General features: G+C 49.7%; 6 protein-coding genes across 6 annotated transcripts; 3 read left to right on the top strand and 3 right to left on the bottom strand.

Moving 5' to 3' along the window:
* Positions 1-12: 12 nt before the first annotated feature.
* On the top strand, positions 13-969 carry PGRI_074150 (Short-chain dehydrogenase/reductase SDR; the record flags this gene model as incomplete). Its single annotated transcript, XM_040795129.1, has 1 exon — positions 13-969. The coding sequence occupies one exon, from the start codon at positions 13-15 to the stop codon at positions 967-969; it is 957 nt and encodes a 318-aa protein (XP_040652806.1).
* A 672-nt stretch (positions 970-1641) lies between these two features.
* PGRI_074140 (non-ribosomal peptide synthetase) lies at positions 1642-4107 on the top strand (the record flags this gene model as incomplete). Its single annotated transcript, XM_040795128.1, has 1 exon — positions 1642-4107. One exon carries the CDS (start codon positions 1642-1644, stop codon positions 4105-4107), a length of 2466 nt encoding a protein of 821 aa, XP_040652805.1.
* A 615-nt stretch (positions 4108-4722) lies between these two features.
* Positions 4723-5590, bottom strand: PGRI_074130 (uncharacterized protein; the record flags this gene model as incomplete). The annotated part of the gene is made up of 2 exons (XM_040795127.1): positions 4723-5224; positions 5319-5590. The coding sequence occupies 2 exons, from the start codon at positions 5588-5590 to the stop codon at positions 4723-4725; spliced, it is 774 nt and encodes a 257-aa protein (XP_040652804.1).
* A 920-nt stretch (positions 5591-6510) lies between these two features.
* PGRI_074120 (Cryptochrome/DNA photolyase, class 1) lies at positions 6511-11057 on the bottom strand (the record flags this gene model as incomplete). The annotated part of the gene is made up of 5 exons (XM_040795126.1): positions 6511-7777; positions 7831-8895; positions 8949-9107; positions 9255-9794; positions 9853-11057. The coding sequence occupies 5 exons, from the start codon at positions 11055-11057 to the stop codon at positions 6511-6513; spliced, it is 4236 nt and encodes a 1411-aa protein (XP_040652803.1).
* Positions 11058-12024: 967 nt separating this feature from the next.
* PGRI_074110 (uncharacterized protein) lies at positions 12025-13002 on the top strand (the record flags this gene model as incomplete). The annotated part of the gene is made up of 1 exon (XM_040795125.1): positions 12025-13002. One exon carries the CDS (start codon positions 12025-12027, stop codon positions 13000-13002), a length of 978 nt encoding a protein of 325 aa, XP_040652802.1.
* A 186-nt stretch (positions 13003-13188) lies between these two features.
* Positions 13189-15946, bottom strand: PGRI_074100 (Kha1p; the record flags this gene model as incomplete). The annotated part of the gene is made up of 3 exons (XM_040795124.1): positions 13189-14649; positions 14710-15789; positions 15842-15946. The coding sequence occupies 3 exons, from the start codon at positions 15944-15946 to the stop codon at positions 13189-13191; spliced, it is 2646 nt and encodes an 881-aa protein (XP_040652801.1).
* Positions 15947-17009: the final 1063 nt, after the last annotated feature.

The raw sequence follows: 17009 nt of genomic DNA, 5'->3' as shown, positions 1-17009 counted from the left end.
CAAACATCAATCATGGGTTTCCTTTATTCACAATTTTTCGTTACTCCCACATATCCGACACAATCCTTCGCGGATCAGACGGTACTCGTCACCGGCGCGAATGTTGGGTTAGGGCTAGAAGCTGCACGTCACATCACGCGACTAGGTGCAGCACGAGTCATCCTTGGCGTTCGAAATGTGGCTGCAGGTAAAGAAGCAAAAGAGGACATTGAGAAATCTACAGGCCGATCAGGCGTCTGTGAAGTGTGGGAGGTCGATCTAGCTTCCCACGCCTCGGTCCTTGCATTTGGCAAGCGCATCTCACAGCTCCCCAAGCTCGACGCAGCTATCCTCAACGCAGCTATCGCCACACAAGAGTTTAGCATTTCCGAAGGCTATGAGCGAAGTATCACTGTCAATGTCATCAACACTCTACTCCTCGGCCTGCTCCTCCTGCCAACCCTGAAAGCTACACGACAAAAGAACCCATCGCGTACGCCGCGACTTGCTTTTGTTGTAAGCGAGGTACATGCATGGGTGAACCTCCCAGAATGGAAGGAAGATGAGCCAATGAAGTTCGTCAGTGATAAAACAAATACCAAGATGGCCGACCGGTACCCATTATCGAAGTTGTTGGAGGTGCTACTCGTGCAGGAACTAGCGGGCCGGGTGCGCGGATCCGAGGTGATCATCAATATGATCAATCCTGGTTTCTGTCACTCACAGTTAGGACGGGAGATGGGCTTCGGCTTCAAGGTGTATCAGATGGTATTGGCGCGATCCACGGAGGTTGGGTCTCGAACGCTAGTGGCCGGCGTTACGGCTGGACTCGAAAGTCACGGCGCATATATGACAGATGGACATGTGGAAAACACTGCGCTTTCGCCCTTTGTCCGTAGTGATGAGGGACGCCAAGCCCGTGAGAAACTGTGGGCTGAGTTATCGTCGATCCTTGAGGGCGTTTATCCTGGGATCATGCAGAATATTTGACATAAAGTTATTGCGAGCTCCGTGTATATAATTTAAGTTGACCAATTTATTAAACCTCGTACATAAAGCATGGCTAGGCATGATGAATCATTTCATTCTCACATAATATCTTACATTGACTCCATTTATAGCTGACTATTTGTACTACTACTACTCTAGAGTTGACCATTTAGGTTGACGCCCATGCTGATATCCAACACCGGGTTCACCAAAGTAGGTTTGAAACACATCGTTTTATTCTCAAGTCTACTTCGTTTGGACTACTGTTATTAGCAGAGTACCACAAAGGTCCCGGAACCAATTGCTTTCCCTGCTAGCTCGGACGTTCAAGCAGCCTATTTCTAAATACAGTCACCTCTCACACCAGAGCAAACACTCCGGGATCCAGCACAAAGTGATGGCGCGAGACAGCTTACATCTTACAAGCTCTAAACATGCCGAACGACGGCTATGATTTGCCCCAAAAGGTACCCGCGGTGTCAATAACAAGGGTTTTATTGATTGCCCAGTAGGTTCAACAAAGGGATCGGTGCCAAGCGGCATATCAACAACGAGACCACGAGCTTCTGCATGCCTGTTCCCTGTGCAAGTTGCCGTACATTTAAACCATAAGCCCCTAATACTGCACTGTATTAATTTCCAAGGTTGTTTCTCAATTATATCATCTTCATCATGACCGTCCTATTAGAACCTACAGTTGTTTTTTCCAAGCCTAGTATTGCTCCATTGAAGATAGCTGTCAATGGCACTTCCACGAATGAAGTCGACTTCATCCTAAGGGAGCGTCCTTGGCGGCTCCTACACCTCGTCGATGTTCTCAACCCTCCCCCGGTCGCCCAAGAAGAGCATCCGGATATCCATATCCAGCGACTACTCCAACTGGCCTGGATCACTACGATCAAAGCATTTACCTGCTCAACAACCCTATACATTGGTCAAGACTATTCAAAGGGCCAAAGCTATATAGGCGAAACAGCCCATGGTTACTCGAAGCCGACCGTCCAGATCCACGTAGATCCCCATGACACCGTGAAAGACCTCTTTCGCGAGAGCATTGAAGCTCTGGCCCCGTTATCCCATGTCAAAGCTACAGAAAATGGCCACACCGACAATACCGACAAGAATTCTGCTTTGGACGTGACAATCATCTACGAGAAACAACCGGCGCACCGGAACCTGTCTGGTGCGGATACATGCGTGGGCGAATGCCAAGTCTGCTGTGCCATACCGGGGAAAGACTCGACGGAGGTTAACATGATATTCGCCGGCCTCCGCCTTTCAATACGGCATACCTCCGATGATAGGTTACACGCCCGACTGGACATTGGGAACACTGGCATCGGACTACCATTGGCTAAAAGCCTCCTGAACAGCTTCAACCAGGCCCTCTCCTCAATCGATGGTGCACCCACACAAACGATTGGTAGCCTCGATTTATGCTCCGCGCAGGATCGTGACCAGATTACCCAATTTACTGGGAATATCGCGCCGGCCCATGATTCCCTCTTACATGACCTCTGTTTACAACATGCAAAAACAACACCCGATGCTCCAGCTGTTCGCTCCTGGGACGGGGATTTGACATATTATCAACTCGAGGATCTGACTTCCCGATTAGCACATTGGCTAGTGGGACAAGGCGTAGGACCAAATATCTACGTGGCTTGTGGGTTCTACAAATCTACCTGGGCGATTGTAGCTAGACTGGCTATCCTCATGGCCGGTGGTGCGTACATCTGCGTTGATGGCAGTGATCCGCCACCATATCTGCAATCCTCGCTCGAACGCACCCAGATAAAGATCATGCTCACTTCCGTCGGGTACAAGGAGAGATTTTCTGATCGTGTTGAAACTCTGTTCGAGGTCAGCGAGGAATCCGTTTCCAGTTTACCATTGGTGAATTCAGTCCCTTGTACAACCGTCAAGCCCACAGACCCTTGCGTTGTACTCTTCACATCAGGAAGCACGGGGAAACCAAAGGGAATAATCCAAGAGCACCGTAGCTATGCTTCCGCGTTGACGGATTACATCCGAGTCATGGATATGGGGCCGCATAGCCGGATGTTCCAGTTCGACTCGTACACCTTCGACATCAGCAACAACGACTTCCTGACACCGCTCATCGCCGGCGGGTGCTGCTGCGTCCCAACAAGATCACTCACAATGCAAGCGCTGATGAACGATATGAACGATCTGGAGGCGAACATAATGTTCGTCACACCATCTGTCGCTATCGATATGGAACCAGAACTCGTCCCAACACTGAAAATGATGTGTATCGGCGGCGAGCCAGTCTCAGACGCGGTACTGATGAAATGGCTGAACCGAGTGCAGGTGGTCAACCAATATGGCATGGGCGAGATAGCTTCCCTGTGTGCATATAACCGCAATCTCCAGATGGGCCATGGGTCAGTGGTCGGTCGTCCTGCTACGGGTGCAATCTGGATCGTTAATCCCGATAACCCCAATCAACTAATGCCTGTGGGAGCGGTGGGAGAACTTCTCATCGAGGGTCCGCATCTCTCCAAGGGATATCTAGACCACGTCTCTGGAAAATCGGAGAACTTTCTCACTTCACCGCCAGTGTGGATGGACCAGCTACACACCGACAGGCTGAAACACCGCTTCTATCGCTCCGGTGATCTAGGTCGATACAACCATGATGGGACTATCGAATTGATGGGCCGAAAGGATAGCATGCTCAAGCTCGACGGTGCACGAGTTGAAGCAGGCCAGGTGGAGTATGTTCTCCGACGCAATTTGAAAACCGGAGATGCCGTCGTTGTGGATGTCCTAGGTGTGATTGATGGCCAGAGCGATCCCATCCTTGCCGTTTATATATACTTGGCGAATAACCCGATGAACATGGAAAATGGTCCGGTTGAAGAGATGGGGTTCCGTCCGATCAGCGATAAGTATGCTGTGCATGCACTCACTCAATCGCTGAGTGAGGCAGTCCGCCAGAGTTTACCCAAGTACTATGTCCCTGGGCTGTATATCCTTATGGATAGAGTCCCGCGCACCAAGTCCAAGAAGACAGATAGGCGAAAGCTTCACATGCTGGGACAGGCTTATTACATGGAGCATCGGGATGAGCTGGAGGATATTACTGTCTGGTTTGATTGGAGTAAGATATGAAGAGAGCTCATTGAGTCATTTGGTATGTTTAGGGTATTGATTTGGGGGGATGTTTTATGGAATCCAAAAAAACAGCCGTTGGTCGGTTATTTTTCGAACCAACGACCTTCAAAGATTTGAAAAGGATCCTTTTTAGCTATAATATATATCGACCAGATTGTCTCCATATGCAGCATAACAATGTTTTTATCAACAATTTTGTATTACTGTTATTATGTAATATTGTCCCTGAACAACTTTGTATAGGTGACATATGTCTGAAACAGAACATCCAGTTGTGCCGTCGATACGACATCATTCCTTGCGAGGTCCAAGGCGTAGAATTGGATCTAGGCCTGTGTGGACTCTAGTCTCGGTAAGATTCCATCCAATTCTGCTCTTCCATCTCAATTATTTTCGAAATTATATTCGGCGCCCGGTGCTCACCAGTCCCCAACAGCTGGTAAGAGAACCGAGCTAGAATACAGGGACGCGGGGAACTTGGGCGGACGTAATGACCTTTGTATAACCACCACTGCGCAATGATGGCTCTCGGTGTAGCGGAGCTCACACCAAGGGGGGGGGTGGAGGCGGGTAGTTCAGCAATTTGTCGCAAACGGCGAACACTACCTGCTCTCAAGGGTCATATGACCAAGAGGCAGGGGTTGAAAAGAAAGCGTGCTTCACATTCTGAAACGAAGCTACATCCTCATTCATACTCATGGAACTAATCGCGAACCCCGCGTCAGGGTCAACGGGGAGCCAATTGGAAGTCATGCGGGTAGTTCCATCTGGCATCTCGAGTGGTGTGAGACATTCTTCGTCTTGCCCCGAGTATTGGTGCGGGGAGCTGAATGTGTGGGTCTGAACAGGAGCCTGATAGTGGGTATTCAATGGCGACGGGCCGAAATCGAACGTGTAGTGAGAATCTTCATCGGCATCCCCATCCCACCCCCGTGAAGAAGCGTGACTTGGGTCTGGGGAACCGTGGGGATCTGAGGTTGGAGATCCGGGGAAGGGGAATAGGGGATTTGGTGAGGGAGTCATGAAAAGGGCTCTTTGTGTTGTCTCGAGATCTGGGTGGGGTTGGATCGGGGGATTCTCGGTGGGTTGGAAAGGAGTTGATTGGTTGGAGAAGCTACCACATGTCAGTCACATGGTTCTATATTTTGTGTCTTGTTTTCCTTCTTGTTTCTCGGGGTTCTGGGGAAAAACAGGCAGGAGTAATTTACCTAGTGGTTTTCATCCCTGCACGGTCCTGTCTCACAAGACCGGCATCATACCACATTTGCGGATATGGTCGAGATGCGCTTGATTTAACCGGGTGTTCATTTTCCCAGCTAAACTGTTCGGGACTCCAGGTGTCCAGTCCCTCTTGCATCGTCAAACTAAAGTCGCTAGCGATGAAGGGGTCTGCGCCGAGCTCGTCGTGGCCCATTTGCAAATCAAGGAGACCCTCCATGGGCCAGGAGGGAATCTCGTATGGGAACTGAGCTTCGGTCATGGTGGATGTGCTGTATTTGTAGTAGAAACAGTGATAGCGCGAGGATATGAAGCAAGAGACACCTCTAGGAGTGAAGCTCTGGAAGCTGAAGCTGAAATAGAAGCTATGTAGAAGCTTAAATTGTATGTGAAGCTTGAAGCTTGAAATGGTTTGTGTAGGAGCTTGCTACCAGCGCAAGAAAAGAATAATTCCCCGCAACAACCGGGGGCCATGCTTGATTTATTTAAACCAAAAAAAAATATCTCCAGATTAATGCATGAGGAGCTGTGGAGTTGCGGAGAAACCTGGGGCAAAGCTCCAACGGCAAATGTCCACAAAGGAACTTCCCGAAGACCTCATGATCCCATCGAATTATTTAATTAACCGATTTCCCCGGATTTTGCAGGGAATGGCGTACATGCCGGAGAGCTCGTTGTCCAATCGGTCAATTACAGTTGCTCGGCATTAAGAATTTAATCGAGACTCCGTGGCGTTTCGGGTAAATTAGAAAGGAGTTGCATTCTGAAGCACCTAAAAGAGCACGGGGAGTGACGAACACCTTGTTTCATGTCTACGTAATATTTGATCAGGTTGATATAGGGCTGGAAGGATATTTATTCTCGAACGCCACAAATGTTAAGAATGGACCGAGAATGGCTTCAAGGTTAAATTATATAGAATTATCCGTATTTACAGAAAAAGAAGCTTTGGCCGAGGAAAACGCCATCCGAAAACGCCAAGTAGACACTCGCAAGATCAAAAGTGGTATATTCAGTCAACCACAGTGGGTAGTACCACAATGAATAGATCGTGGGGGAAAACAGTTCCCACTCAGGTACAATCTGGGGACCCGCAGGAGAATGCGTGGGTTAGCCCCGTAACGCGCAGGGATCGACAGGTACAACGAGGACCTGGTTAGATCTGTGTGGGGTACTCCGTATTTACAGGGCTAAGCCTGTCCCCTTTCGTGTCCACCGGTAAAGGGCCAGAACCGCTTTTCGGCGGTGCCGAATTTCACTCGGATTTACCGGGCGACCCCTAGCCTGCGCCACAGCAGAGCGCATCACTTGCCGGAAGCTGCGCTGGTACTCCGTGTTCAGGGTGACGACACATGATTCTGTCGCTCGGATCATGGTCTCGCAGGCATTGAGAATGCCCTCGCCCGCTTCCTTTTGTAGGCGCTCTACAATAAGTAGGAGAAGGAAACTGCCTTGTAAAAGTTGGATGCCGAAGAAGTAGGGCATGAAACTAATATCAGGATCGAAGCGGAGGATTTGTTGCACCGAATCAGCAGCTTCCAGTGCGTGCGAGATGGTCGATGCAAAAGCCGGGGAAGATGTCCAGAAATCTTTGTCTTCGATCAGTGAGACAGGATCCCATTTTCCCACGAGCAGGATATGAAGGACGTGGGTTAGGTAGGAGGAATAGGCAATGACAGTTTGAGTATGCCATGAATAAGCCTGGGACAATTGCGGATCGACAGGTTCTGGGTTGTTGGTGTAGGCACTTGTCGATGAGGCCGCCGGGTCTGCCGCCGTCGCTGCCGCGAAAGTTGTCAGACTAGCTTTGTAGACCTCGAGCTGCCGTAGCACTTCTGACACGTGAACCTCCCACGCCTCTTTTCCTTGAAGCCTAACGCCAAGAGTAGGGTGGTTTCGCGCCTGGTTTAGATCGATCAGTTCCCCAGTGATCGTCATCAGTGGGAGGAAAAATCCAAGAATAGAGTGGTCGTGGCAAATGAAATTGGGGAAAATGCGACGTTTGTTTTGGTCACCCGACCGAGGGCATTGAGGCCCATCTGGACGAGGACTATTGCTGTGGATGATACCTGCTTGCCAGGAGCTTTCATCCAGTGGCAGTAACAGGTCCTCACTCTCGGCATCGAGTAGGGCCAGCGGACGGTTGTAACATAATGCGAGATGGCGATCCATGATATATAGCAGCCACCAGGTTCTGCGACGCTCTTCGCGATGCTCTTCTGTAATGGGTGCATTATGCGAATCATGATTCTTGTCACACACGCAATTCAGACTTGGGCGTGATGGATTGGAATAGTCGACACCCAGCCCACCCGGGGAACCAGGCCAACCACCTAAACCGTAGCCGAATGACGGGCTTGAGCCGTCAGTTAGGCTGTCGATATTAGGAGTGATTTCCATCTCTTGATTCAATTTAAGCTCTCGAGCTAATGTAAAGGCTGCATGCCACCTAGACTAGAGTTAGTGGAGTAGACAGGGGTAGGAACAGGGATACAAACGCACCATCTCATACTTGCAGCCTTCTGTTCACTAGATGAGATAATCGAGGCCACATGGATATAGGTAATGACATCGTCTAAAGATCCAGCAGGGCCCACCAGTCCTTTGTCATCGCCGACTCCTTCGAACGGGTGGTGAGCCCCTGCTGAAAAGTCGTGTGCGGTCGGGTTTTCAGCGGGTGATGAATCTTGGTCTTTGAACGAGACATGTATCAGTGGCCGCAGTAAACGAATAATCAAAGCACAGAGAAATTGGCATATCTTCCTCCGTTGTAATGGTGAGATTGATAAAGAGAAGGCCCGATCGTCCACAGCAGCTACCCAGAGCATACTTGCCAGCAAGGCAGGACTAGTGGGCCTGGGACGGTCGACACTTAGAAAAGAAGTCTTTCGCAGGACATAACAGTGAATATGATGGCATACAGGGTGCATATGGGTTGAAAAAGCACTGGTAAAGTAGAGTGCGAGCAGATCGCACACCAGTCGACGCGGGAGGCTTGATTCCACATAAGGCATGAGAGGTTCCAACACAGGGTATTTCAATGGCGTGGAAGCCGACGGTTTTCTCTGTCTTGGGGGGTTCACCCCCGACATGGAAGATATAGGAGGTGCCCGCTGTGTCGGTTGATGACCAGCGAAATCAACCGGGTTCCAAATATCCATCAACCGGGGCAAAGGCGGCTCGCTGCCGCCAGTGCCTGCAAGCAGTTCATACGAGTCTGGAGACAGATGTGCCGCTGACAGCCATTCCTCCGTTATATTTGCAGCAGGCCCTGCCCGCTGCGGTTGTGGACGATCCGGTGCAGACCGACGACCTTCGACACTAGGCGCCGAGATGGCGCTGATCTCATTTGTTTCTGGCGATCGCTGCTGGAAGGTTGACGCAGGGGAATTATTATCCACTGGCGATAGCACCTGCTGCGACTGCGATCCCCGACTGTGTTCCCCGTCGGGTGGCTTCCGATCGATGGGTTCCTGGGCTGTCTCGTCCTCGCCATTCGCATTCGGATTATTCGGCTTTGATCTCGCAATTCGTCCTCGCTTCCGGCGCTCGCGGGTAAATTGGCAACTTATTTCACCGCGCAAACATCTCGAGCAGGGAAAAGCCCGGTCGCATCGTACACGCCGAGTGTGGCAAGAGTCACATGCGACTCTATTTCGTCGCCATCGTCGCTTGCCGTTTGATAATTCAACCTCCAGCGAGTCTGGGTCTGGAGACGGCTGATCACCCTGGGACTCCATTGCGGGACATCATTGGTGAGATCAAATAAGAAAAAGAAGCTAAAGAGAAAAGAATGTTGCGGGGAAAAAAGACACTAAAGATGTCTCACCCGCAATTGGACTTGGCATGGAATTTCTCCAACTTCTTTTTATTCTTTGATCAACACATCATAAGCCGCTTAATTTACATTTCATTTCCACATTCACCCTTTCTGAACTACACTCTTGAAACGCTCCAACGCCCGATTTCGACTCTCGGCGTGATCTACTATGGGCTTAGGGTAGCCATTCTTCTGCGCAATGGCCGCCGCTCCCCTCGTATATGGCTCGTGAGTGGCTTTACCTGACACATCGCGTAGCTCCGGCACCCAGTGGCGGATGTAATCCCCCGCCGGGTCGAATTGCTCACTCTGGCGGAGAGGGTTGAAAATGCGGAAATATGGCTGCGGATCTACACCAGTACTGGACCCAAACCCCCATCCTCCATGGTTGGATGCGAAATCGCCATCAATCAAGTTCTCCATGAAGTAGCGCTCGCCACGGCGCCAATCAATCATCAAGTCCTTGGTAAGGAACGACGAGACGATCATGCGCGTGCGATTGTGCATCCACGCGCAGTGACGTAGCTGCCGCATTGCTGCGTCGACGATCGGGAAGCCTGTCTTGCCATCGCACCATGCTTGAAATTTCTCCTTGTCGTACTCCCATTCAATGTTGGTATGTTCGGGCTTGAAGCACTTGTTCATGCTATTTGAAGACTTGCATTAAAATGGGAAACTCGTTGTCATGGAAGATAAACACCTACCAGATGAAGGGCCAATTCACCAACACATGCTTGTAAAAGTCACGCCAAGCCAACTCGCTGATCCAAGTCATGTAACCGGGGTCATATCGATCGAGATGGCCTTTGTTGGCTGTCTTCGCTGCCACGACAGCAGTCCTTGCGCTGAGCGCTCCGCATGCAAAGTAAGGACTCAACACCGAAGTGTGCTCACCAGGCAACATGCTCCGCATCTCCTCATACTGTTTACCTTTCTCCTCAAGAAAATTCTCCAGCCGCTGGAAAGCTTCATGCTCGCCGGCTGGGTAAAGCCCCTCAAGGCGTTTCTGGTCTTCATCGGACAAGGTATGTGTTTTTGGTGCGGCTGGCACCTTGCAGTCGAACAATTCCTTCAGTTGTTGGCGCGCATTCCCTGGATTAGACCCGGGTTCCTCTGAGACCTCGAGATACTCAGGGTTCTCTTTGAGAAATGCCAACCAAGAGCGATACCATGGAGTATAAACAGCATATTGTTTCCCTTGTTGGCTAGCCAGGGTGCCCGGAGTGACCACACAGGTATCATGAGTGGGAGTGAAATTGATATCGCTCTCTGCGCAGAGCCTAACAAGCTTAGCTTCGCGGCGCAGTTCGTCTACCTCATACTCGATATTCGCATATAGGCTGTTCGCACCCCATTCTTGGCACAATTCCACGATCCGTTTCGGGATCGCCTTCCTTTTCTCCTGCGTTTCCATGTGCAGAGGGATATCCAACTCCGCTAGGTCTTGTTGCAGTCGCCCCAAGTTGCGCAGGGTGAAGTCCACTCGAGCAGGACTAGTCAAATGGGCAGTCCAATCTTCCGGTGACACGATGTAGAGACCGATCAATGGGACCTGCTTCTCTTTTGCGAATTGGTAGGCTGCATATAGTGCCCTGTTGTCATGAAGCCGGAGATCGCTCTTGAACCAGTGCACCACGGCATCACCCACGTCAATTGACTTGCGCTTTTCGGCGGTTTCCCGGCAAGCCTTCTGTAGCGCTTCAATGGGACGTTCCAGCTCGCCATTGGTGTATGCTTGGCAGCGCTCGTTGCTCATCTCCGGCGGATAGAATTGGCGAAGGACTATACCGAAGTCCTCAGTTTGCTTCGCATTCGGGTGCGGCTGGTGCAAGTCGGGGCAGCCCTTTTTACTTGCGTGTGAGCCATTGGGCTGTTCAGATGTTGGTTCGGTGACCTTTCTCTTTGGCATAGCTGACAGATTGCGAAGGAGGACTCGCGATTGTCTAAATAGAAACACTTGTGAGATTGATTGAAAAGAACAAAGAAACTGATTCTTCATCTGGGATTACAGGGAAAGGGGGATACAGCCCTGCAAAATATCTCAAGTCGCCAAAGATCGAGATCGAGATCCACCTCAGATCGGGTGACGTCAGAGTCGATCTGAACGCGATCTGATGGTCTGAACTCTTATAGTCTAGACCTGCGTCTGGACCTGCATCTTGACCTGCATCTTCAAGTTGATCTGCCTTTTGGAATATTACGGAGTGCTAACCCCATACTCCGTACCGAGTACGAGTCCCCTATTTCTTGTCACTAGGTAAGCTTGGCCAAGTCGCTACGGTAGATCTAGCGTTGAGCCTCTAGCCAATCACACGCTGGAAGTGAATAACCTCGTATTCTAAACTCAAAGATTTTCACTTCATAGACCTTCAATTCAACATTTAGTTCAAAATACTCCAGACTTATGATCTTCCTCGTGGCGTCCTTCATCGACACATCAAGCATAGACTATGCACCATCCTAGGAATAGCATATTTCCCAAACTTCAGATCAAGGGGGATCGACAGATTTTCCTCCACAGTTCAATAGTGCGAAAGGGTAAATGGTAGCTCATCCCTTTTCGATATAATTACCGTTCTTTCTAACGGGTGTCTAACTTCCATGGCTCGGCAACTTCCCCAATCTCTCCACATCCAGTCTCCTTTCACCAAATTACTCCACAATCCCGAGAAGCTGTCATTCAAGTATATATAACACCATTTCCTCGGTTCGTGACTCCCACTATCTTCCTATGATTCCTCCGCTTGAACTAGAGGGCAAACCCGCACTACAAACCTTGGGAAACTCGGTAGTGCCGTTACAAACCTTCATTCTCATTCCCCTATAAATCTATCCCATAAATTCACACACAAGAGCACAGCAATGTCCCCCCGCCAATGGCCTCCGATTACCCTAGCATCATTTCAACCTCCCTCCTCCACAACTACGGCGGCACATCCGAATTAACCCGCGCTGGCATATTCGCCGGATTCTCCGCCGTAGCCCTCTACAACGCAATCGAATTACTCATCCTCTGCTTCCACTCCTTTAGACGCTGGAACAGCACCTACTTCTGGAGTCTACTCATCTCCTCCGCCTGCATAATCCCATACACTACCGGGTTCATCCTCCTCTTCTTCTCAACAGGCGTCACTCCCTGGCTATGCGTAACCCTCTTCCTGCCGAGCTGGTACGGCATGGTCACCGGCCAGTCAATGGTTCTGTGGTCACGACTACACCTGGTACTGCAGAATAGAAAAGTGCTGCGCGGTGTGCTGTGGATGATCTGTATCGATGCTTTCGTCTTACATATCTCAACCAGCGTCGTAATATATGGGACCGTTGCTCATCCGATGGGCCCCTGGCCCCGCGCATACGATATCCTGGAGCGTATCGAGCTGGTGGGATTCTGTGTGCAGGAATTTATCATTTCCAGTATCTATGTCTGGGAAACGGTTAAATTGCTTCGGCTTAGACCTGAAGGGCGTTCGCATGGGATTCTGAACCAGTTGCTGGTTATTAATATCGTTATTCTGCTATTGGATATTGCTGTCGTCATCATTGAATATGTTGGCTTATATGCTATCCAGGTCACGTTCAAGCCTCTTGCGTACAGTATCAAGTTGAAGCTTGAGTATGCTATTCTTGGTAAATTGATTGCGGTTGCGCGTGGTCATCATGATCAGGATTTGCATTCCAGTGAGCGTGGTATTAATGAGGTTACCTCGCTTCCGTCGGATGGGGATCGGAATCCGAATATAGAGTCGCCGATGCAGGTTCATCGACCCAACAGTCCGCCGTGGCTTCGGGAAGATATTGGTTTCGTTTCTTCATCTACTGCTTCTACTTCGTCTAATGTTCTGCGCGATCCATGATACCCCGCCATCGTCTGGCTTGGTTTGATTTTGACAAAGTTCTACTGTTCTACTTGTTACATTTGTTGATAATTCCTACATCTCCATAGGTGATAAAGGATGTTCAAAAAGTTCATACCAGCAAAACAACTTTCCATAAATGCAATGAAATCCTCAAGAATTGCTCCAAGTCAGATGTCAAATTATTCAGCGATAGTAATCAGCCAACCCAGTGTCGGTACCAGCCTGCAGCACCAACACACTACCGTAAATCTTGCTCTCGGGCCGTACCATCGCAGTACCGACAGCTCCCAGAGCCCGACGGGTATCATGTCCAACACCGTCTTCCGAAAGACCCAGCTCGGTCGTGGAAGGGATACTACGACGACCAATGATAACAATGTTGTTCGCCTTGTTGAATGTCTGGTTAAGTTCTTCGCGGACAGAAAGGACAGCCATTTGGGCCGGGTCGGTGATAGTATCGTTAACGGCTGCTTGGTTGAAGACGACGCGTTCTTGAAGTTCCTCTGGTACTGAATCACGGAGTGTCTCGAAGAAGACCATGTCAGATTGAGAACTGGACGCGGGAACCGCATTCGAGCTCGAGGCAGACGTCTCTGCTCCTATTGTGGTGCTATCGCTGCTCCATCCGCCAATATGAATAACAGTTGCAGTGACCTGGTCATTCTTAGCAAGCTGCAGGACCAATCGAAGAGCAAAGCGGTCGTCATCGCCGCCAAAGTAGGGAAGGACAATATGGTGGGAGCGGCTGCCAGTTGCCTGACGGGCGAAGATGGAGCCCTGCAGGCTCATACCGCTGGCGGTGCGTGAGATAACAGGTCGTTTTGATGAGGCCGAGGCTGCGCTGTATTCTATTAGGATGCCGACATGGCCTGTGACCCGCTCTAAGATATCAGAAATGAAGCTTGTGTAGGCGCCGTTGGAGAAACGATTTGCGTCGTCAATTTCCAGGCCGTTATGGTGGTCGGCCAGTGTCCCAGTCTCGCTCCAGGGGAGAAGGAGCATATCTGCAGTGTCCTGCTGCGCCATCCCGATAACGGTGTCCGCGTAAGAGTGCTCGGGAATGACAGAGACACCAGCCATGAGCGAGAGATCATGCCAGTCTCCGAACGCGCGGAAGGTGTTGACCACCGGATCCCACAACGCATGCTCACCTGCAGCAGCAACTTTCATGACACTGGAGTCACGATCAGTCAATTCCATCAGCCTAACACCGTGCACCTTGAGGGTGGTGTCTTCTTCCTCTTCTGACGTAATGGGATCTTCAATCGTTTGTTCGGTTTGCTTTGGCATCTTTGCAGGGTGGATGCGTGATGATACAGATGTCCGTCGCTTTGAGCTAAGGAGGGCTGCGACGGTGCAGACACCTGAGAGACCGTCGAGACGAAGGTAGACGAGGAGCTTGCGTACTGGGACAGTCTTCAACTGATTCTTGGCAAGGGCGACGCTATCATTGCGGTCATCGCGCTGTACAGGGTTCCCTTCCCAGTCGATTTCTCCGCGTCTCCATCGCTCGACCTTGACCTGGTACCACCCTGGGTACAGCATGGTAGTCAACGGTGTGGTAAGGAATGTGGTGACCAAGGCCATAACGACAAAAATAGTAAAGGTGCGAGTGCTCAAAATCTTGGCTTGGAGGCCAATGTTCTGGGGAAATTGAATTAGCCTACATTGGGTCGGGCAACTTCATCCAGGATCAGCACTTACCAATACAATCAATTCTACCAAACCCTTGCAACTCATCAAAACACCGATCGAAAAGCTTTCACGCCATAAAAGACCACAAAGCCGCGACGCAACAGCGCCTCCGGTGACCTTGGCAATGAACGCGATGGCAATAACGCCCACCACATAACCCCAGACAATTCCAGAGTCAAGCAGGCCAAGGTTAGTACTCAGACCAGACAGGGTGAAGTAAAGTGGCAGAAAAATAGCAGCGACCACATCCTCAATTTTCTCAGTGAGCTTGATGGCAAATCCACCTTCATGTGGGCAAATCAATCCGATAACGAAACCTCCAAAAATGGCGTGAACACCAATGACCTGTGTGAAGAAGGCCGAGGCCAACGCAATGAGGAGGGTTAGAGTCACGACCGACTGACTGGGTCCTTTTTGCAGGCTGCCCGTTTTCTCGAGGAAGCGCAGAAACACCGGGCGGAAAGCGAAAGTTAAAAAGAGCATGTAGGCGGCGCAGACCAGCAGCACATATAGAGCTGCGATACCACTGCCCGCGTTGACAAGAGCGACGCAAAGCGCAAGCAGGATCCATCCCACCACGTCATTGCCAACACCGGCGGACAGTACGATAACACCGACGCGGGTTGAGAGCAGCTTCAGCTCAGTGAGAATACGACACAGCACAGGAAAGGCCGTGATTGCCATCGCAATACCAATAAACAGTAGATAAGTACCAAAGGCAATGGGCTTGGTCCCGGGGTCACCGTGGAACTCATGATAGAGGCCATATGAGATAGCACAGCCCAACCCGAATGGTAAGATCATCCCCGCAGCGGACACACTCAAAGCGACCCGCCAATTACTGATCAAGAAACGGAGGTCGGTCTCGAGGCCGACCAAGAATAGGAAAAGTACCAGGCCCAGATTGGCGACTACATTGAGACTGGGAATACTGGCGGGCGGGAAAATAGCGTCAGTAAATCCGGGGATGCGACCCATCACCGATGGGCCCAGAATAATTCCGCCGATCACCTCTGCGATAACTCGAGGTTGACGAATTTTCGAAAGAGGCCAGTGAAGTAGACGACATAGCACAATGATTATGACAGCCTGTTTGTTAGTTAAATTTATGATGTGGATGCCCAGGTGGCGATCTAGTTACCTGGATAATAAACAAGACCAGTGGGTTCTTGGGGTCATACTGAGTTGGGTTGCCGCCTTCGAGGATGCCACCCTGCGGACTGACTTTAGTGCTGTTGCCCGCCATGATCGCGGTATCTACACTGGATAATATCCAGTAGAGAAGCAAAATAGATGTTAAGAAGAGAAAAGTGAGGAGCTTGAGAAGGGAGATGAGAGAATACGGGAACCAATAAGATTTCCAGTATCCTTCAACGGCTTGGCTTCGCTAGTCTCAAATTGGATTGGTTCAGAATAATCAAAGGAACAGGATTAACCGAGTAATTAAGAAGTCATTAACTACATATGGCTCGTATTGGGACAAAGCACATTTGAAAGCTCTACCGCCGCATGCGGCTTTAAATAATCCTCTCCTTGAATACTTAGAATTTGTCCTACAAATCCCCCAGTAAATCAATATTATATCTATCTATTTAAATTAACAATACCAAATGTACCTATGTAGTATTAATTATACAATGTTGGAGCTCTGGGGTACTCCGCATAGTTTAAAGTTCCACGTGTTAGCCCATGTGAGATGATCGGCACACCCATATAAGCCCATGTAAGCCCAGATGACCTTCAATTAATTATAGAGATGATTTAAGTCGCTAGAGGCCTCTAGGCACATGTCATCATAATATGATCTTTACAAGAAAACACACTTCATCTCCCATGTTTGCATGTGGTCTTTGTTATATGTCAAACGCCAGTTCCCGGCCCTAAACAACGTTAGATTTTATTATCTAGTAAAATACCCTATATTTGTGTATGTATCGTTGTCTTGATAAAGCATATAAAGTCTACCATTCCTATATTACAACATCACAAAAAGCACTTAACTAAGAATCAGCCATCCACATGCGTCCCTCCTCAATAGACACATATATATATTGACAAGCGCAAAGTAAAACGTCCTCAGTTCTTGGCAGACATTACCTATGCCCTTACACAAACTAGGTAAAGTCTTGTGCTTATCAGTACGTTATAGGTTCAACTCACGTTGGTCAGCCCCCACTATATATACATGTAGGTAGGCTTCTACCTGTTGTCTATTACGAACGAGAGTCTCAGCCCCCAACATATATACCATCGGGTGAGCCTGCTAATTACTCTATGTTCTCAGCGGCTCTTATTAAAAACATGTTCAG

Source organism: Penicillium griseofulvum (genome assembly GCF_001561935.1).
Source record: "Penicillium griseofulvum strain PG3 chromosome Unknown contig_6, whole genome shotgun sequence".
NCBI lineage: Eukaryota > Fungi > Ascomycota > Eurotiomycetes > Eurotiales > Aspergillaceae > Penicillium > Penicillium griseofulvum.
Note: the sequence above shows the minus strand (reverse complement) of the source record. Positions and strands in the feature narration are given on the sequence as shown.